General features: G+C 45.7%; 1 protein-coding gene across 1 annotated transcript in view; it reads left to right on the top strand.

Annotated features, from left to right (window-relative positions):
- Positions 1-19,553: 19,553 nt before the first annotated feature.
- The window catches only part of abhd15a (abhydrolase domain containing 15a), a 35,738-nt gene continuing 32,911 nt past the window's right edge, over positions 19,554-22,380 (top strand). Inside the window, exon 1 of the mRNA XM_078422285.1 lies at positions 19,554-20,336. Coding sequence (XP_078278411.1) covers positions 19,881-20,336 — 456 coding nt within the window. The 5' untranslated portion in view covers positions 19,554-19,880. The remainder of the gene's footprint in view (positions 20,337-22,380) is intronic.

Below are 22,380 nucleotides of genomic sequence, written 5' to 3'. Positions count from 1 at the left end.
ACAAAGGTTGTAAAATGCAGTGCAGTACATTGCATCAATCATTGTAGCGATCTCCTGCCGGTGCTCGCAGGTATCGCACCCGCCAAGCTTCGCAGAGAGTTCTTCACTCACAGGCTGGTTTGCAAGGCCCCATCGGACGCCAAACATCCTTTGCACCACCTCGCCCAGGATTCACAGCAACTGGGACCTCAACGCCTGTCATCTCGTCACCCTTTCTACCGTCATGCAGCGACCCTCTGTGGCTCCGGTTTCAACATACTAGGAGCATGGAGAACCAGCTGGGAACAGACATCGCCACCTCCTCAATTCACTGTCGCACCGAACACCACAGCCCCACCCGGCTCGGACAGCGCAGCATGGCATTTTCGACTGCACTGTCCTCCGTCTCCCTGGTGGAGGGGTAGACCTCATGGCCTTCGACAACAGCACATTGTACTGGCTACAGCGCCTGGAGGACGTTACATAATTTCTGTTGCCTCAAACACAAGAAGGAGATTGTAGCAGTCGAGTTTCTGCTTTGGGCGCATTCAGGAAAATTGCACACTTTATGCTCTTGAAACTTTAGCTATTTGGGTTACAGTATATTTGTGTCATCACTTGTACAAAATCATGGGCGGCACGGTGGCACAGCCCCTGGTGAGTATTGAGTGGATGAGAAAGTGGGATGACATAGAACTAGTGTGAAGGGGGGATCAAAGGTCGGCGTGGACTTGGTAGCCCAAAAAGGGCCTGTTTCCACGCTTTATCTATGCTAAACCCATTATGAACTCCTGCTTCTGTGGAGTCCAGTAACAGGGGTCACACAGTTTAAGAATAAGGGGTAGGCCATTTAGGACCGAGATGAGGAAAAACCTCTTCACCCAGAGAGTTGTGAATCTGTGGAATTCTCTGCCACATGTAGGTTATGTAGGTTAATTGGCTGGGTAAATGTAAAAATTGTCCCTAGTGGGTGTAGGATAGTGTTAATGTACGGGGATCGCTAGGCGGCACGGACTTGGAGGGCCGAAAAGGCCTGTTTCCGGCTGTATATATATGATATGATATGATATGATAGAAGGCAGTGGAGGCCAATTCACTGGATGTTTTCAAGAGTGAGTTAGATTTAGCTCTTAGGGCTAATGGAATCAAGAATATGGGGGGAAAAAACAGGAACAGGGTACTGATTTTAGATGATCAGCCATGATCATATTGAATGGCGGTGCTGGCTCAAAGGGCCGAATGGCCTACTCCTGCATCTATTTTTCTATGTTTCTATGTTTCTATGTTTTTAACTCTGCTTTCAACCTCTGTGGCTTTAAAAAAACACAGTCCCTTGTTTTTCCAGTCTAATCTGAAAGCTGAAAACCCATTAAGACAAAAATCTATTTCATTCCTTCCACTCTCTATGTTACTCATTGAAAAATTCAATCAGGTTAGTCAAACATAATTTGCCTTTAATGAATCCTTCCTGGTTCTCTTTTATTAACTCAAACTTCACCGAGAACCTTTTTTTTCCCCATCATAGCCGTTGCTTTTTAGCTTTCCCGCCACAAAGTTAATCCGATCGACCCGTAGTTACCGGGCAACGTTTTTACAGCCATTTTGAAATATATATATCATTTTTGTCTACAAAACTGTACTAACAGTCCAAAAAGTTTTATATATGTATGTACATTTATAAAACAGACAAATAAATAAACAATAATAATATTCCAAAGTCAAAAATAATGTCTCCATGTCTATGTAGTTCAGAGCCTATTTGGAGGTTGTAGTGTTTAATAGCTTGGTGGTTGGAGGGAACTTTTATTTGTTTATTGTGTAGGAAGGAAATGCAGATGCTGGTTTAAACCGAAGGTGGACACAAAAAGCTGGAATAACTCGACGGGTCAGACAGCATCTCTGGAGAAAAGGAATAGGTGACGTTTCAAAGAAGTGTCTCGACCTGAAATGTCACCTAAATGTCCTTTTCTCCAGAGATGCTCTCTGACCCACTGAGTTACTCCAGCTTTTTGGGTCTATCTTTTTTTTCTGTTTATTGTGGGTTTTACAGAGTACCATGTACATGTCTTTTGTGCTGCTGGAAGTAAGAATTTTATTGTTCCGTTTCTGGACATACGACAATAAAACACTCTTGACTGCTGACTAGACTAACCTCACCTCCTCAGTCAGCCGTCCATGAGCAGCTGAGGACATGACGTTCCCACACATTGCGAGCTCAAGCACAGTTTTCTCTATAGAAAAACTGGGTATGGGGAGAAGGCAGGAATGGGGTACCGATTGAGAATGATCAGCCATGATCACATTGAATGGTGGTGCTGGCTCGAAGGGCCGAATGGCCTCCTCCTGCACCTATTGTCTATTGTCTATAACTGATCGCAACTGCAGGGGGTTATCATCAGCGGTCACACGAAGCGAGTATGACTGTTCTCTCAGAGGACGCCTGTGCGTGACTTTGTTTAACGTGGGGAGACTGGTGCACAGACAGCCACCACACGGTCCTTGACAGATCTGGGTCAGGATCCAGTGGCATGGAGTCCAAGACGACCGGGGACCCTTTTCTGCTGCAGCTTTCATCCGCCCTCCCAGCCGTTGTGATGCTCCACTAAAGTCAGCCACCATCCTCTGCCTGTTCCATCGTTGTGGTCGTGGTTGGATTGCTCTTTGTCAGCGACCTCCCCCCTCGACCTTACCGCCATGGGTGACCCTACCAGGAGCGTGGCTCCGGACGCCATCGCTCTCAGGATCTCAGGACCACACAAGCCTCTCCACCACGACAAGGTGACAATCCTCAGAGAAGTAACCGTGGAGGTGGAACTGTTGAACTAGCTATCTTTGAGATTGATGTCTTTCCAAAATTTCTTAGAAGCTGAGAATTAATCTATCTGCTTTATTGGTGAAACCGTGAAAAGGCAGATCTATTACTGAAATTTAGATTCTTCTATCACAGCTTCAGTTATTCCCACTGGCAGCGAATTTATGGACGGAGTCCAGACCATCACACAAACCAACCTCCCTTCCATTGATGGCCACGAAATGCTGTAATAACTCAGCGGGCCAGGCAGCTGCATTTATGCCTCACGCCGCCTCGGCAAGGCCAGCAGCATAATCAAGGATGAGTCTCACCTTGGCCACCCCCTCTTCTCCCCTCTCCCATCTGCCAAAAGGTATAGAAGTATGAAAACACACACCTCCCAGATTCAGGGACAGTTTTGTCCCCGCTGTTATCAGGCAACTGAACCATCCTACCAACAACTAGAGAGCAGTCCTGAACTACTATCTACCTCATTGGTGACCCTCGGACTATCTTTGATCGGACTTCACTGGCTTTACCTTGCATTAAACTTAATTCCCTTATCATGTATCTGTACACTGTGACCGGCTCGATTGTAATCATGTATTGTCTTTCTGCTGACTGGTTAGAATGCAACAAAAGCTACAGAAGGAGCTGCAGATGCTGGTTTAAACCGAAGATGGACACAAAAAGCTGAACTTAGCGGGTCAGGCAGCATCTCCTGAGAAAAGGGTAGATTCGGGTCGAGACTCTTCTTCAGACTGAGCACTTTTTTGTTAACTTTATTTGAAATTAAGTAATTTCCATTTATCTTGATAACTCCTGAAGATTTTTCCATTCACTTGCTTCAGGTAGATTTATTTTTTACTGGACCAGACCAGAAGGGACTAATTAACTTAATTGTTTAATCAACCCAATGAAGTGGGCAAACGAGCGGACAATTAAATTAAATTGAATTACAGACAATGAACTGGTGTGCAAAAAAGTTACAAAGTGCTAGAGTAACTCAGCGGGTCAGGCAGCATCTCTGGAGAGCATGGAGTCTAAAGAAGGTCTCAATCGAAAACATTGCACAACTGAATTGAATTATTTTCTGGTCACATATAACAATTTCCAGACTCAGGTGTAATTACAGGAGTATTTTAAAGTAGGCAAAAAATGCATGCAAATAAAATTAATTACATGCGAGAAGTCGCGCGTTAATTGAATATATTTCGGATCAATAGAACTGATTTGCTACCAAGGAATCAATTATAATCAAACAGAAATTTCGACAAAGTGTGATTGTTACAATGATTAGATGTTATTATTTTAACAGTACTGAACAGGATTATTAGGCTGTTATCAGGCAACTGAACCATCCTACCACAACCAGAGAGCAGTCCTGAACTACTATCTACCTCATTGGTGACCCTCGGACTATCTTTGATCGAACTTTGCTGGCTTTACCTTGCACTAAACGTTATTCCCTTATCATGCATGGGTGTTGGCTGTGAATGGCTCGATTGTAATCATGTATTGTATTTCCGCTGACTGGATAGCACGCAACAAAAGCTTTTCACTGCACCTCGGGACACGTGAAAATAAACTAGACTGCAACTGTATTAACCCTGAGAACTATTCTATATTGGCAACTTGGATAAAAATGTATGTTTGCTGGTTATGATAGTATTAAGTCAAGTGAGTTCAGGAAAGTCTAATCCAATTTATAATGGAGAAGAAATCTTTTCAGAAATCTGTATTTCACTCCGATTAATGTTTAGATGAAAAAAAAACAGGTGCCACCTTATTCATGTCCTGGTAGTAGCATTATTCAGAAATAACTGAATTGTTTATTATTCGTAGCATTGAGTCACCATCAATTTTTCTGCAACAGACTCACGTAAAAGATGAGGAAAACCTCCAGATGGCAACTTTGGGAGCTGTTTCAAATGTCATCTGCCCTTTCCGAGCACAATTGAGCTTCCAAATGATGGACTAATCCCAGTGCTCTGTTCTCTCTTCACAGCCAAAGCCATAGAGTTCTACAGCACAGACATAGGCCATTCAGTTTGCAATGCCCATGCCAATCTCTGCCTAAATACATTTATCCCATCTGACCCACAGTGGGAATACATTCTCTACGCAGTGCATCTTAAAGGTCGTAATTGTATCTGACTGCACGTTCCACATATCAACTACACTCTGTATAAAGATACATATCCCTCAGATCCCCTTTAAAAGTCCTTCCTCTCACCTCAAATCTGCACCTTCTTTTTATTTTAGATACCCATCCTCTTCTTCTTCTTCTTCTTTAGCCCTTGGCTCCTCTAGGGAGCATAGGCCATTGACAAATGTCCTCCACCTCACTCGGTTGTTGCCGGTTCTTTCGCGATCTCCCCAGTTGAGCCCACTCCCAGACATTAGATACCCATATTGCAGATAAAAGATTTTGACAACCTATCCTATCTATATCTCTCATCATTTTATATACTTCCATCAGGTCATCCATTAGCCTCCTTCGCTTCAGGGAAAACAAGCCTATCTTAACCAAACTCTCCAATTCTTCATGAGATTATAAGTTGAACAGGAGTTCTGGGCGCAGATTTAGGACATTCGGCCCATCAAGTCTACTCCGCCATTCAATCATGGCCGATTTATCTCTCCCTCTCAACCTCATTCTCCTGCCTTCTCCCCTTAACCCCTGACACCTGTACTAATCAAGAGTCTACCAATCTCTGCCTTAGAAATATCTATGGACAGCCTCCACAGCCTTCTGTGGCAATTAATTATACAGAATCACCGCCCTCTGACCAAAGACATCTCGTTTCTAAAGGTACGTCCTTTTATTCTGAGCCTGTGGCCTCTGGTCCTAGACTCTCCCACTAGTGGAAACATCCTCTCCACATTCACTCTATCCAAGCCTTTCACTATTTAGTAAGTCTCAATGAGGTCCCCCCTCATCCTTCTAAACTCCAGCGAGAACAGGCCCAATGCCTTCAAATGCTCATCATCTCAGAGTCCTTCGATCCAGCCTGTAGCTCCCTGTTATATTATTAATATTATATACACCGATCAGCCAAAACATTATGACCCGATGAGCCAAAACATTATGACCACCTGCCTAATTTGCTGCTGGTCCTCCGTGTGCAGCCCCATACGCAGCAGGGTGCGATGCACTGCGTATTGTGACACATTCCTCCCGTGACCATCATTAAACATTTCTGTGACTTGTGCCACAGTCGACCTTCTGTCGGTTCGGACCAGACAGGATAGCCTTCATTCCCCTCCTGCATCAATGAGCCTTGGGCGCCCAAACACCCTGGGTGTTGTGGTTCGTCCCACCTTGGACCACTGTCGGTAGGTACTCACCACTGCTGACCGGGAGTACCCCACAAGCCTTGCCGTTTCAGAGATGCTTTGACCCAGTCGTCTGGTCATAACAATTTGGCCCCTAGTCAAAGTCGCTCAGGTCTTTACTCCTGCCCATTTCTCGTGCATCCAACACATCAACTCCAAAAACTGACTAAGATATCCCACCCCTTGACAGGTGCCATTGTAACAAGATAATCAATGTTATTCACTTCGCCTGTCGGTGGTCATAATGTTTTGGCTGATCAAAACTGCTCCTATTGTGGTGCTGTAACTACATGGTTGTTGTTCGTACAGTTTTGGCAAGCTACGGTGATAAAGTGATTTGTATGCCCTTGTACATAAATCAAAGTTTGGCTAAGTGCCACCACTTTCACTGTTGTATCAGGAAGTTAACGTTTTGAATGGAGCATTATCCCACTGAGCCACCATGATGTGTTCCCAGAAATGAGAATGCTCATGGAATTGGTGCTGAAAGGGTTCATCATACCTTTATATATGTAGGGATTTAGGAATCAGGTACAAGTCTGCCCTCGCCAATTCTGTTGTGCCAGGCACCTGCCTTTTCCTCATATCCCTTAATTCCCTTAATATCCAGGAATCTATTAATCTCTGTTTACAATGGCTGAACTCCACTACCCTCTCCTGAAGAAATGTCTCCTCATCCCAGTCATAAATGGCCAATGGTTTATTCCAGGACTTGGCTCCTAGGCAAGTGTAAATAGTTTTCCTGTAGATAGACAAAGAATGCTGGAGTATAAGAAAATAACTGCAGATGTTGGTACAAATCGAAGGTATTTATTCACAAAATGCTGGAGTAACTCAGCAGGTCAGGCAGCATCTCGGGAGAGAAGGAATGGGTGACGTTTCGGGTCGAGACCCTTCTTCGGACAGAAGGGTCTCGACTTATCAATTGTAGTTGTGATGTGGTGTTTTTGTGTTTATGTACTATGTGTGTATGTGGGGGGGAGGGGGAAACTAACACTGTAAATTAGTGTGTCCCTTCCGAACGGAGACCCGACCTTTGTTTTCTGGGCCGTGTCTCCGTTCCTGCTGCGGCCTACCATCGGCCCAACTCCTGGAGCTGTCGGCCTCCAGGGCTCTGGTTCGCGGAGCCCGCGGATCGGACTTACCACCACCGGAGCCGGCCGTCTTCAGAGGCTGCGGGAGCGGCTGCGACTCGCCTTAGGTTCGGGCCGCGTGGATTCCGACATCGGGAGCTCCGGCAGCGGCAGCGGGTTCGCCCGCCCCGGATCGCGGGGCTTGGGTCGCGGACATTTCACCGTCCGGCGCGGCCTAAGATGGCCGCGGGATATTTCTCTGCTGGGCGGGGGCTTCAATGTCGGGAGCCACGACCGCCCCGACGTGCAACAACAGCGGCAGCAGCGTGTTCGCCCGCCCCGGATCGGACTTTTCATCAGCGGAGCCGGCCGTCTTCGGAGGCTGCGGGAGCGGCTGCGACGCGACGCGCCTTGGGCTTGGCCCGCTGTGGACCGTCCGGCGCGGCCTGCAACCACAACAACCTGACTGCGGGCGAGGACAGCAGGAGAAGGGAAAGACATTGTGGCCTTCCATCACAGTGAGGAGAGAGAGGACTGGAGGAGACTCACTGTGATGGATGTTTCTTTGATGGATGTTTCTTTTTTGTGTGTTTTTGGGGTTGGGTGGTTTGAGTGCCTGTTTGATGCTTTTATTGTTGGACTGTGTTTTGGGGGGTTTTTGGGGTTGGGTAATTTTGGGTGCCTGTTTAGTGCTTTTATTGTTGGACTGTGGGTGATTGAATTAACATTTTGTTCAAGATGGCCGCGCCGTTGTGTTTGGCTGCCTGCCACTGTATGTTTCTTTTTTTTTCCTGGTCAGATGTACAGCACTTTGGTCAACGTGGGTTGTTTTTAAATGTGCTATACAAATAAATTGACTTGACTTGACTTGACTTATCAGTCTGGAGAAGAGTCTCGACCCAAAACGTCACCCCATTCCTTCTCTCCAGAGATGCGGCCTGTTCCCACTGAGTTACTCCAGCATTCGGTTTAAACTAGCATCTGCAGGGTTTTTTTCTGCTATTACTGGAACCAGTTTAGTGAACCTTTGCTGCATTCCCTTTATGGCAAATCTATCCTTTCTAGGATAAAGAAACCTACAATGTACACCATACTCCAGGTGCACTCACTACTACCATATATATAATTATCCAAGCCATCTTCGCTCAACGCAAGTCCTCTTCTAACCAAGACAAGCATACCCTATGTCTGTCTCACCTGCATGGCCCATGTACAAAGACATCCGACTCCCTTGAACATCAATGTGGTACAATTTATCACAATTTGAAAATTATTCTACCTGTCTGTTAAATGCGCCAAAGTGGATGACTTTACATTGTCCACATTATATTCCATCTACCACATCCTCACCCATTTACTTCATTTATCTATATCCACTTGAAGCTGTTTTACCTCCTCCTCCAAAATCACAATCACACCTATATCATCAGAAAGCTTGGAAATATGGTACTTGGTCTCCTCAGCAAAACACTGGATGTAGATCAAAAGACACAAAGTGCAGGAGTAACTCAGCGGGTCAGCCAGCATCTCTGGAGAACATGGATAGGTGATGTTTTGGGTAGGGACCCTTCTTCAGACTCCATGTTCTCCAGAGATGCTGCCTGACCCGCTGAATGACTCCAGCACTTTGTGCGTCTTTTTTACATGATAAAGGATCACCTTTGGTGCCCCGGCTAGTCCCAGCCTGTCAACATTATTGACAGTCTTTGCTTTTAGTCTAAGAATCGATTGTTCATTCATAGAGTCAATTAATCCATCCCTGCATGTCCTATTCCAAACACACCATACTCACTGGCTCCCTCTAATGTACACTCCCAGTCATATCCTCAAAACTCAAATAGCAAAAAATGTTTATAATCATGAAGCATGATCATGTTTTTGCCCATCAAACCTATCACTCAGTGCAGAAAAGAACTGGTTTAAACCAAAGATAGACACAAAAAAAGCTGGAGTAACTCAGTGGGTCAGGCAGCATCTCTGGAGAAAAGGAATAGGTGACGTTTCGGGTCAAGACCTTTCTTCAGACAGAGAGTCAGGTGACAGGGAAACGAGAGGTCTATATCTCTCATCACCTTTTCCCCTGACTCTCAGTCTGAAGAAAGGTCTCGGCCCTACACCTATCACTCTGTCTGGGGTCTATACAATGTAGATACTTGCCACCTCACAGAGAAATCTCTGCAGAATCTGCCACAGTCTTATTAAATGGTGGAGCTGGCCAAAGGAGCCAGGTCATCTCTTCCTGTCTCTAATTAATATGTTCATATGAATCATTTTTGGAATGAAACCTTTTCTATACATAACTTAGCTTTATAAAGCCAGGTAAATTTGATTTATTTTCTGAAATATAATCCTCAAAATAGGTTTTTATTATGGTTTTGGTTTGCGGCATTTTGGGAGTTCTTTTTTTTGTAACCTAGGCCAATTCTGCCCATCAAGTCTACTCAGCCATTCACTCACGACTGTTCTATCTCTCCCTCCTTAACCACATTCTCCTGCCTTCTCCCCATAACCTCTGACACCTGTACTTATCAAGAATCTATCTATCTCTGCCTTAAAAATATCCACTGACTTGGCCTCCACAGCCTTCTGTGGCAAATAATTCCACAGATTCACCACCCTCTGACTAAAGAAATTTCTCCTCATTTCCTTCCTAAAAGAACGTACTTTAATTCTGAGGCTATAACCTCTAGTCGTAGAGTCTCCCCCTACTGGAAACGTCCTCTCCACATCCACTCTATCCAAGCCTTTCATTGTTCTGTGAAAGAAGGAACTGCAGATGCTGGTTTAAACCAAAGTTAGACACAAAAACTTGGAGTAACTCAGCGGGACAGGCAGCATCTCTGGAGAGAAGGAATGGGTGACGTTTCGGGTCGAGACCATTCTTCATGTTTTAATGAGGTCCCCCCTCATTCTTCTAAACTCCAGCAATTCCAGCACTTTGCGTCTTTTTTTTGTAACCTAGCATCTGCAGTTCCTTGCATCCACAACTATATTCTTAATATAATTTCACAATAGATAATTAATATGCCTTTATTTACGAAGGAGTGCAAGGGCAAGCCAGGGAACTGCAGATGATCAGCTTTACTTCAGTGGTGGAAAAGTTACTGGAGGGGAATCTAAAGGGACAGAATTTATTTGCATCTGGAAAGGTATTGTCAGCACAGAAAGGGATAGTCAGCATGACTTTGTTTGTGGGAGGTCATGTCTCACAAACCTGACCGAGAGATTTGGCCAGCTGATAATGAGGATTGACGAGGCCAGGGCGGAGGCCGTTGTCTATATAGACTAAGCAAGGACCTTCACAAAGTCCCCTGAGGTAGGCTGGTCCAAAAGGTTCCAAATCAGATACAAAATTGGCTTGGTGGAGGAGTCAGACAGTGGTAGTGGAGAATTAGGGATTGAAGGCCTGGGACCAGTGATGTTCTTCAGGGATTGCTGTTGAGTTCTTTGACGTGTGTTACATATAACATTGATTTGGAAGAGAAAGTAGGTGGCATGATCAGCAAGTTTGAAGATGACACCAAAATTGGTGAAGTATAATGGACAGTGAAGTTGGTCGCCTGAGGTTAAATCAATGCCGATGAACTTAGAAAGTGGACAAAGGTTGCTGAAATTTAATGGAGACAAGTATAAAGTGATTTATTTTGAGAAGTTACACCAGGACAGGATATACATGCTGAATGGTAGGTCCTTGCAAGGTGTTACTGAACATAAGAAACCTGAGGTACAAGTATATCGTTCTCTGAAAGTGGTGGCACAGGTAGACAGAATGGTGAAGAAGGCATTGGCAAGCTTGCCTTCATTTGCTGATGCACTGAGCACAGGAATTAGGACATTGTAGTGGGTCTGGACGCAGCAGGAATCAAGCAAGACGCCAGGTAAGGATTAACAGTAACTTTAATATAGCATCAGAACATCCACTCTCTTCAGTCTCTCGCACGAGAGTAAACTCTAGCCCCTTCAGGCAAACTCCATAGCTCCAAACCCCTCCCCAGCCCTGTCCACTCAGTGCCGAGGGGGATGACCCAGGGAGTGGCCTAATCCCCGGGCACCGCCACAACACCATGTTAGAGTTGTACAACGTATTGGTTGTACAAATGTTGCCTGGACTGGAGGGATTGAGTTACACGGAGAGATGGAATACACTGGGACTGCTTCCCTTGGAGCGACGGAGGCTGAAGTGCGATCTTTTTAATGTTTATACATTTACAAGGGCCATAAATAGAGTAGATAGTCACAGTACTTATCCCAGGGTGGAGGAGTCTAAGACTATAGAGCAAGAGTTTAAGTGAAAGGGGCAAGATATAATGTGGACATGAGAGGTATGTACTCCACACAGTGAGTGGAGGGTACATGGAACAAGCTTCCAGGGCACGTGGAAGAGGCAGATACGATTACAATGTTTAAAAGTCGTTTGGACAGGTACAGATAGGAAAGGTTCAGAGGTATACGGGCCAAACACAGGCAAATGAGATTAGCATAGATTAGCATCTTGGTCGGCATGGACAAGTTGGACTGAAGGGCCTGTTTCTGTGCTGTTGTATAATGTTGTGAATCTAGGAATACAAATGTATCACTATTTTGTATGATTATTAGTGTTGCTTGTCCTTATTTTAGTTTTAAAACAAGTGAATAGCTGAGAGGTAATTGAAGGTTATGAATTAACTGCAGAGTACAAACAATATCCATTAATCATCCGTGCTTTGCTGCTGTTATGTACGCCAATACTAATTCAGTTATATCATGATATTATTTTTGCTTAGAAAATATCATTCGGCAAATTTAAAAAAGTTCATATTATCATATAATTTTGGAAAGTACATTGACACTGAAAATGCTACTGTAAAATTTACTCATTGCCAATCAATTTCCTGCTCGGAAGGAAGGAATATTTTTATTGTCAGAATTCTTTATTATCTGAAGAAGGGTCTTGACGTGAAACGTCACCCATTCCTTTCCTCCCGAGTTGCTGCCTGACCTGCTGAGTTACTCCAGCATTTTGTGCCTACCATACATTCGTGTCACATGTGACTAGGCACGGTGAGATTCTTTGCTTGCATACACAAAGTTATAATTTCACGCGTTCATAGTCAAAAATAGAAAAGGGAACAAATGACTGCTTTTAACCACCTTTGTCTTGTGTTCCACCTCCAGCTCCCTCCACTGTCTGTCAGAATGACAGCATTCTTTTTTGTATTTTTCTCACTTGTCTCAAATTTCTGTGCTTCTATTATGTCTTTTCAATACACTATTGGTCATCTTTTTTTTTTACAAAGAATCTTTCTAAGCCACTTAAATAATTCAGGGACTATGAAGAATTATAAAGTTATTATGACATCGAACAAGGGCATTTGGCCCATCGATTCTTCTGGGTCCCATTACGGCATTTCCATCTATCCCGTTCCCTATCCTTTCCCCTTCACTTAACAAATCATTGTTTTTAAGTACCTATTACATTCTCCATTGGAGTCACCAGTTGATTCTATTTCCACAGGCATTGGATTCCAGATCATGACTACTCACTCAGTCTAAATGTTTTCCCTCAGGTAGGGGGCTTTTGGAAGAAATTGGACAGACTAAACGTGAGAATATCTTTGTGGAGTAAAGGGGATGGGAATGGGAAGGGGTGAGAAGCATTGGATCAATGAGATGAGCAGAGAGTCAAGTTGCAGCTTAAGTATGGAACGAATGAACCAGTTGAGAAACGAGAGTGGGAATAAATGGTGCCGAGGGAGATGTCTGAGGAGGGAGCAACTGGAGGAGCCCTCCTAATCTCCCAAATAATACTCAAGTTTTATAACGAAGATAGACACAAAATGCTGGAGTAACTCAGCGGGACAGGCAGCATCTCTGGAGAGAAGGATTGGGTGACGTTTCGGGTCGAGACCCTTCTTCAGACTGAAAGTCACGGGAAAGGGAAACGAGAGATTTAAACGATGACATAGAAAATAGGTGCAGGAGTAGGCCATTCGGCCCTTCGAGCCTGCACCGCCATTCAATATGATCATGGCTGATCATCCAGCTCAGTAGCCTGTACCTGCCTTCTCTCCATACCCCCTGATCCCTTTAGCACTGTAAATTGACGCAGAGAGATAAAGAACAATGAATTAAAGATATGGAAAAAAAGTGACGATGATAAAGGAAACAGGCCATTGTTTGTTAGCTGTTTGTTGGGTGAAAACGGGAAGCTAGCGTGACTTGGGTGGGGGAGGGATGGAGAGAGAGGGAATGCCGGGGTTACTTGAAGTTAGAGAAATCAATATTCATATCACCAAGCTGCCCAAGCGAAATATGAGCGAAAAATTTTTATAACACTTTGGTCATGGAGAACGATTCAGTGGTACAGCTGGTAGAGCCACTGCCTCACGGTGTTGGAGACCCAGGTTTGATCCTGAACTCAGGTGTGTCTGTGCCGAGTTTGCACGTGCTCCCTTCTGACTGAGTGAGGTTTCTCTGGGTGCTCCGGTTTCCTCCCACATCCCAAATATGTGCGGATTTGTAGGTTAATTGACCAGCCGTGATCACGGTGAATGGCGGTGCTGGCTCGAAGGGCCGAATGGCATATTCCTGCGTCTATTGTCTATTAATTGTCCTCTGCAAATTGCTCCCAGTGTGAAGGGAGTGAATGGGAAAGTGGGATAACACAGAATCAATGAAAACGGTGTGAACATGGTGGTCCAGTAGGCCTGGTTCCTTGCTGGACAGTTCAATTCGATTCAAAGCTACTACAGTGAGAAGTGGTTGTGCCAGAATTAATGAAGATTTGCTGGTCACTTGTAAATCAACTTAACTTGCTTCCTCCAGGTTCATGGCCATGAAGACATTGTTACACTGCGGAAGCAAAAGGTGGGAGATCGCCTAGGACCTGTTGGTCACAAGGACATCAAATGCAAGGAATGGGACATAAAAAATAAAAAGTCAGGAAATAGTCAGGTGATCAATTTTAATGAAAATTCATGTTGTAAGATTAGACAATAGACAATAGGTGCAGGAGGAGGCCATTCGGCCCTTCGAGCCAGCACCGCCATTCAATGTGATCATGGCTGATCATTCTCAATCAGTACCCCGTTCCTGCCTTCTCCCCATACCCCCTGACTCCGCTATCCTTAAGAGCCCTATCTAGCTCTCTCTTGAATGCAATCAGAGAATTGGCCTCCACTGCCTTCTGAGGCAGAGAATTCCACAGATTCACAACTCTCTGTCTGAAAACGTTTTTCCTCATCTCAGTTCTAAATGGCCTACCCCTTATTCTTAAACTGTGGCCCCTTGTTCTGGACTCTCCCAACATTGGGAACATGTTTCCTGCCTCTAACGTGTCCAACCCCTTAATAATCTTATACGTTTCGATAAGATCCCCTCTCATCCTTCTAAATTCCAGATTAACCTGTGTGATCTTGGATTTCCAGCCGAGATGGCATTTTTGTTTTGTGATACATTGAGAGACATAGATAGAGCAGACAATCGGGATCTTTTACCAGAGTGGAAATGTGAAAGATTAGAGGACATAGCTTTAACGTGAGAGGGACAAAGTTGAAAGAAGATATGCAGGGACAGTGTTTACACAGAGAGTGATGGGTGCATGGAATGTACTGCCAGTGATGGTGGTGGAGGCAGGTATGATAGTGGTGTTTAAGAGGCTTTTGGATCAGCACCTGAATATTCAGGGAATGGAGGGATGTGGATCATCCGGAGGCAGATAAGATGAGTTTACCCTGGCATCATGTTCAACATAAACATTGTGGGCCGAAGGGCCTGTCTTGTGCTTTATTTTTCTATGTTCTATGTGTGTTGATTGTATAGTAAATTAGTTGACACACTTGCATAGGTGGCAGCCAAGATAGAAGGAAATGGGGAAGGAATGAGAGAGAGAAGGGGTTAGAAATGAGGGTGCGTTAAAGTATAAGTAGTTAAAGAAATAGAGCCCTCTCCGATATTGTGAACTTGGATTCAGAGAAACTTGTGTGATCTCAAAATCCAGATGATGTTCTCAGTTTGAAGGGTGTGAGGAAGAGTTAGAGTTGTTGGAAACTGGAGCCAGAAAAGGGAAAAAAGATGAACTCATTTTTATTCTGAACCATACCTGCAGTACATAAACTGCTCTAGTGTTTGTACATCACCCACGTTGTATCCAGGCAGTTCATAAATCAAATCACAGATTGTAAACCAAGTTATTTTCCCACATCCATTTTGCATTTTTTTTTGGATATATTTATAGAATTGTCCAGTATCTTTGCTCTATAAAAGAGTCACGTTTTTAAATAAACTCTGTGCAACAAACAGGATTCCTTTTCACTATTTTGCTGTTCCTGTTAAATCCATGATCTTTGATAAAAAGCAACTGAACCTTCCACAGACAGATTCACACAGCTACACCTTACATCAAAGGAAGCCACTGCCTAGAAGCAAATTGTCAGAGAAGGGAGACACAGGGAACGGCAGATGCAGGAAAAATGAGCAAAACACAAAGTGCTGGAGGAACTCGGCGGGTCAGGCAGCATCTGTGGAGGGAATGGACAGGGGACGTTTTGGGTCGGGACCCTTCTTCAGACCGATTTTAGGGAGCGGAGAGCTGGAAATAAGTAATCAATCTATTGCTTGCCCCACTGCCCACCTCCCTTTTCTGACTTTCTCCCCACTCCTACAATGTCTTATAGAAACTTACAAAATTCTTAAGGGGTTAGACAGGCTAGATGCAGGAAGATTGTTCCCGATGTTGGGGAAGTCCAGAACAAGGGGTCACAGTTTAAGGATAAGGGGGAAGTCTTTTAGGACCGAGATGAGAAAGTTTTTTTTCACACAGAGAGTGGTGAATCTGTGGAATTCTCTGCCACAGAAGGTAGTTGAGGCCAGTTCATTGGCTATATTTAAGAGGGAGTTAGATGTGGCCCTTGTGGCTAAAGGGATCAGGGGGTATGGAGAGAAGGCAGGTACAGGATACTGAGTTGGATGATCAGCTATGATCATATTGAATGGCGGTGCAGGCTCGAAGGGCCGAATGGCCTACTCCTGCACCTATTTTCTATGTTTCTATGAAGAAGGGTCTCGACCCAAAAAGTCACTCATTCCTTCTCTCCACAGATGCTGCCTGTCCCCACTGAGTTACTCCAGCATTTGGTGTCTATCTTCGGTGTATAACCAGCTTCTGCAGTTCCTCCCTACACCCTCCACATATACTGCCTGACCAACTGAGTTCCTCCAGCACTTTGTGTTTTTGGTGATGGGAGAGGGACTGGACAGCCATCAGGCTATTAAACACGACAACCTCCAACTAAGCTCCAACTTACATAGACTAAGGTGGATGGACACAAAAGGCTGGAGTAACTCACCAGGTCAGGCAGCATCTCTGGAGAAAAGGAATAGGTGATGTTTTGGGTGGGAACCCTTCTTCAGACTTGGGGAGCATTGATTTAATTGTTTTTGTCTTTGCACCACTATTGTTTGCTTGTTTTTTTATGTGCTGACTTTTGTTGTTTATTGTGGTGTTTACAGAGTACTATGTTTACATATCTGTTGCGATGCTGCGAGTAAGAATTTAATCGTTCCGTTTTGGGACAATATGACAATATTGTCCCAAAGTGTCATTCCTGACACTTTCTCTCGACTTAACTTTAACCCTAAAATGGAACTTGACAACTTAAGAAAGGAGGGAGAGAGTAAACAGGGAATTATAGACCAGTTAGCCTTACATTGGTAGTGGGGAAGATGCTGGAGTCGATTGTTAAAGATGTTATAGCAGCACATTTGGAAAACAGTGATGGGATCGGTCAAAGTCAGCATGGGTTTACGAAGGGGAAATCATGCTTGACTAAACTTTTGGATTTTTTTGAGGATGTAACAAGTAGAATGGATAAGGGAAAGCCAGTGGATGTGGTGTATCTGGACTTTCAAAAGGCCTTTGACAAGGTCCCACACAAGAGATTAGTGTGCAGAATTAGAGCACATGGTATTGGCGGTAGGGTATTGACATGGATAGAGAACTGGTTGGCAGACAGGAAGCAAAGAGTCAGAATTAACGGGTCCTTTTCAGAATGGCATGCAGTGACTGGTGGGGTGCCGCAAGGCTCGATGCTGGGACCCCAGTTGTTTACAATATATATTAACGATATAGACGAGGGAATTAAACGTAACATCTCAAAGATTTGTGGATGACATAAAGCTGGGTGGTAGTGTGAGCTGTGATGAGGATGCTACGAGGCTGCAGGATGACTTGGATAGGTTGGGTGAGTGGGCAGATGCATGGCAGATGCACTATAATGTGGATAATTGTGAGGTTATCCACTTTGGTGGCAAGAACAGAAAGGCAGATTATTATCTGAATGGTGTCAGATTAGGAGAAGGGGAGGTGCAACGAGACCTGGGTGTGTTTGTACATCAGTCACTGAAAGTAAGCATGCAGGTACAGCAGGCAGTAAAGAAAGCTAATGGCATGTTGGCCTTCATTGCAAGAGGATTTGAGTTTCGGAACAAGGAGCAGTTGTACAGGGCCCTGGTGAGGCTGCACCTGGAGTATTGTGTGCAATTTTGGTCTCCCAATTTGAGGAAGGGCATTATTGCTATTGAGGAAGTGCAGTGTAGGTTCACCAGGTTAATTCCTGGGATGGCGGGACTGACATATGATGAAAGAATGGGTCGACTGGGCTTGTATTCGCTAGAATTTAGAAGGATGAGAGGGAATCTTATAGAAACATAAAATTCTTAGAGGATTGGACAGGGTAGATGCAGGAAAAATGTTCCTGATGATGGGGGAGTCCAGAACCAGGGGTCACAGTTTACGAATAAGGTGTAGACCATTTAGGACTGAGATGAGGAAAAACGTTTTCACGCAGAGAGTTGTGAATTATCTGCCACAGAAGGCAGTGGAGGCCAATTCACTGGATGTTTTCAAGAGAGAGTTAGATTTAGCTCTCAGAGCTAAGGGAGTCAAGGGATATGGGCAAAAAGCCGGAACGGGATACTGATTTTGGATGATCAGCCATGATCATATTGAATGGGGGTGTTGGCTCGAAGGGCCGAATGGCCTCCTCCTGCACCTATTGTCTATTGTCTATTGTCTAATCTTACAACATGAATTTTCATTTAAATTGATCACCTGACTTTTTATTTTTTATGTTCCATTCTAAGCACCTATTTTCTACGTTTCTATGATTGACATGACATTTTCCTTAAGGCAGTTTATGAAGATACGACTCTATGAACATTTTTCTCCGTTCTCAAGTTTAACTCTCGACATTAGCTTTCCCAACCAAACGTTCTCCCCCCCCCCCCCCCCCTCCGCGACCCCCTCTATTAGCTGCGACTTTCTGAGCCCCCTTAGATGCAAGATATTGGGTCGAGCTCTGGGTGAAGGGAGGCAGTTTCCCCACACGCAACTCTTATCATTAGCTCGAGGTCTGGAGGAGAGCGAAGATTTGCAGAGTGGGACCAGAACAAGGTCATCGCCGGAGCTCAGACAGAGACAATAGACAATAGACAATAGGTGCAGGAGTTGGCCATTCGGCCCTTCGAGCCAGCACCGCCATTCAATGTGATCATGGCTGATCATTCTCAATCAGTACCCCGTTCCTGCCTTCTCCCCATACCCCCTGACTCCGCTATCCTTAAGAGCCCTATCTAGCTCTCTCTTGAATGCAATCAGAGAATTGGCCTCCACTGCCTTCTGAGGCAGAGAATTCCACAGATTCACAACTCTCTGTCTGAAAACGTTTTTCCTCATCTCAGTTCTAAATGGCCTACCCCTTATTCTTAAACTGTGGCCCCTTGTTCTGGACTCTCCCAACATTGGGAACATGTTTCCTGCCTCTAACGTGTCCAACCCCTTAATAATCTTATACGTTTCGATAAGATCCCCTCTCATCCTTCTAAAGAAGGGTCTCGACCCTAAAAAGGGTCTCTCTGGACAGAGAGAGGTGCTGTTTGCCCCCCGCTGAGTTACTCCAGCTTTTTTGTGTCTATCTTCGGTTGAAACCAGCATCTGCAGTTCCATCCCACACATTCAAATGGAACACCTGTCGAGATTGTGATGTGAGCGGCGAGAGAGATTCTGAGTTGTAACTACAGCCAAGCGCCGGTCTGCTGTACTCTCGCTTGGAAAGACGTGTGTGTGTGTGTGTATGTGGGTGTGTTTGTGTATGAGTGTGTGTATGTGTGGTGTGTGTGTGTGTGTGTGGTGTGTGTGGGTGTGTGTGTGTGTGTATATGAGTGTGTATATGAGTGTGTGTATGAGTGTGGGTGTGTATGAGTGTGGGTGTGTGTGTATGTGTGAGTGGACGCGTCTTGTAGAGCGGCGGGCTGCAGTTTATTTAGGGGGGGGGGCCGAGTCTAAAGGTTTGGTTCAACGACCGGTTAATTTGTTTCAGGCATCGAATTGAGAAACAGTGCGATCGCAGCAACTTCCTCTCTTCGTGAAGTGGCTGCGTGCAAGAAGGCTGGAGCTGTGGTCTTTGGAGCATTTTTGCAAACAGCGGTCTGGCGCGTCTCAGCTCATGAGGATATATATACACATGCATGCATGTGCATACACACATATATATGTGTGTGTGTGTGATCTGATGCGGGAAGGCGTTGCGAGCCGCTGTTCACTTTGATGGTCCTGCTAGATTGCAGACAGTGGAGGGGGTTTGAGCAGAGAGACACTAACTAGCTGGTCCTGTCGACTTGCTGGAGTTGAGCGCAGTGTGTGTGAGTGGGCATTCCTGGCGATGCTGCTGTGGGCTGCAGCTCTGTGCATCGCGTGTGTGGCCGTGCTGGCTGTGTTTGCCCGACGATGGCTGGCTGGGGCTGGGGCTGGGGCTGGGTGCATCCAGGGCGGCTCTGACAGTGACCATGCCCCGCGGCTGGTCTGCAAGCCGTCTGCCCTGGCCAGCTACCTGCTGAGAACATGCCTGTCCGCCCGGGCCGCCCGACAGCCCACCTGGGCTTGGAGCAGCTTCCCTCACCTGCAGACGGCGTGGAGCGGGATGTGCACCGCGGGGCAGGGGCTGCACTTCACCCGGGACCACCTGCAGCTGGCGGACGACGGGCTGGTGGCTCTGGACTGGGCAGTGGCGGCAGTACCGGCCGCCGGCGGCAGGAGGCGATCCACCAGCACCTCCCCGACGCCCATCGTCCTCGTCATCCCCAACTCCTTCGGCAAGATCACCAGCAATGTGCTCAAGGTGAGAGAGGGAGAGGGGGAGAGAGAGGGAGAGAGAGAGAGAGAGAGAGAAAATTACACAGAGAGAGAGAGAGAGAGAGAGAGAGAGAGAGAGGGGGGGGGGAGAGAGTGAATGTGTGTGTGTGAGAGAGAGAGGGGGAGAGAGAGAGAGTGAGTGTGTGAGAGAGAGAGAGAGAGAGAGACAGAGAGAGAGGGAGGGGGAGAGAGTGAGTGAGTGAGAGAGAGAGAGAGAGAGAGAGAGAGACAGAGAGAGACAGACACAGAGAGACACAGAGAGACACAGAGAGACACAGAGAGACGGAGAGACAGAGAGAGGGAGTGAATGTGTGTGTGTGAGAGAGAGAGACACAGAGAGAGGGAGAGACACAGAGGGAGGGAGAGACACACAGAGAGAGAGAGAGAGAGAGAGAGAGAGAGAGAGAGAGAGAGAGAGAGAGAGAGAGAGAGAGAGAGAGAGAGAGACAGAGACACAGAGAGACACAGAGAGACACAGAGGGAGAGACAGAGAGGGAGTGAATGTGTGAGAGAGAGAGACACAGAGAGAGGGAGAGACAGAGAGAGAGAGAGAGAGAGAGAGACAGAGAGAGAGAGAGAGAGAGAGAGAGAGAGAGAGAGAGAGAGAGAGAGAGAGAGAGAGAGAGAGAGAGAGAGAGAGAGAATGTGAGTGTGTGTGAGAGAGAGAGAAATAAAAAGAGTGAGTGAGTGAGTGAGTCATGATTGGAGTGGCGGACTAGACTTGATGGGCTGAATGGCCTGATTCTGCTCCTGTCACTTGTGAATGTGTGAGCCCTGACGTTCCATCTGCCCCTTCCAAAGGCGCTGATGGGCAAATGCACAGAGCAAACACAAAGTGCTGGAGGAACTCAGGCAGTATCTGTGGAAGGAGTGGATGGACGGGACCCATCTTCCAGACTGATTGGAGTAGGGTGGAGAAAGCAGGGAAAGAGAGGTGTCGGTGGGGCAACTTTGGCAAACGGTCGGTGAATAACTCCCCCCCTTTCCCCCTCTGCACGACAATCAGTCTGAAGAAGGGACCCGAACCGGAGATAGACGCAAACTGCGGGAGTAACTCAGCGGGACAGGCAGTATCTCTGGAGAGGAGGAATGGGTCGAGAGACGCTGCCTGTCCCGCTGAGTTACTCCAGCACATTGTGTTTTGTTCACGATTCCAGCATCTGCAGTTCCCTGGGTCTCTGGACAAGTACAGAAACGGTGAGAACCATGTAACTATCCAGACCTTTGGAGAATAGTGTAGGAAGGAACTGCAGATGCTGGTTTATCCCAAATATAGACACAAAATGCTGGAGTAACTCAGCAGGACAGGCAGCATCTCTGGAGAGAAGGAATGGGTGACGTTTTGGTCGAGATCTCTCTTCAGATTCAGGCTCAGAAGGATCTCGACCCGAAACATCACCAATTCCTTCTCTCCATAGATGCTGCCTGACCCGCTGAGTTACTCCAGCATTTTGTGTCTATCTGCCTTCGGAGAATTGATCTTTCAGGGAACAAGTATTGGGCGATGGGGCCGAAGTGCCTCCTGCCGTGCTCAGTAGCTCCCAGTTTGTGTGTGTGTGTGTGTGTGTGTGTGAGATAGTGTGCGTGTGATATAGTTCCTATATCTGGGCTATTGGGCCGAAGTGCCTCATGTCGTACTCAGTAGCTCCCAGTGTGTGTGCGTGTATGATTGTGTGTTTATGATTGTGTGTATGATTGTGTGTGTGTATATGATTGTGTGAGTGTGTATGATTGTGTGTGTTTGAGTGTGTGTGATTGTGTGTGTTTGAGTGTGTGTGTGTGTGTGTGAGTGTGTGTGTATGTATGATTGTGTGTTGTGTGTGTGTATGATTGTGTGTTGTGTGTGTGTATGATTGTGTGTTGTGTGTGTGTATATGATTGTGTGTTGTGTGTGTGTATATGATTGTGTGTGTATATGATTGTGTGTGTTTGAGTGTGTGTGTGTATGATTGTGTGTTGTGTGTGTATATGATTGTGTGTGTATATGATTGTGTGTGATTGTGTGTGTTTGAGTGTGTGTGTGTGTGTGT

Source organism: Rhinoraja longicauda, chromosome 26 (genome assembly GCF_053455715.1).
Source record: "Rhinoraja longicauda isolate Sanriku21f chromosome 26, sRhiLon1.1, whole genome shotgun sequence".
NCBI classification, from domain to species: domain Eukaryota; kingdom Metazoa; phylum Chordata; class Chondrichthyes; order Rajiformes; family Arhynchobatidae; genus Rhinoraja; species Rhinoraja longicauda.
Note: the sequence above shows the minus strand (reverse complement) of the source record. Positions and strands in the feature narration are given on the sequence as shown.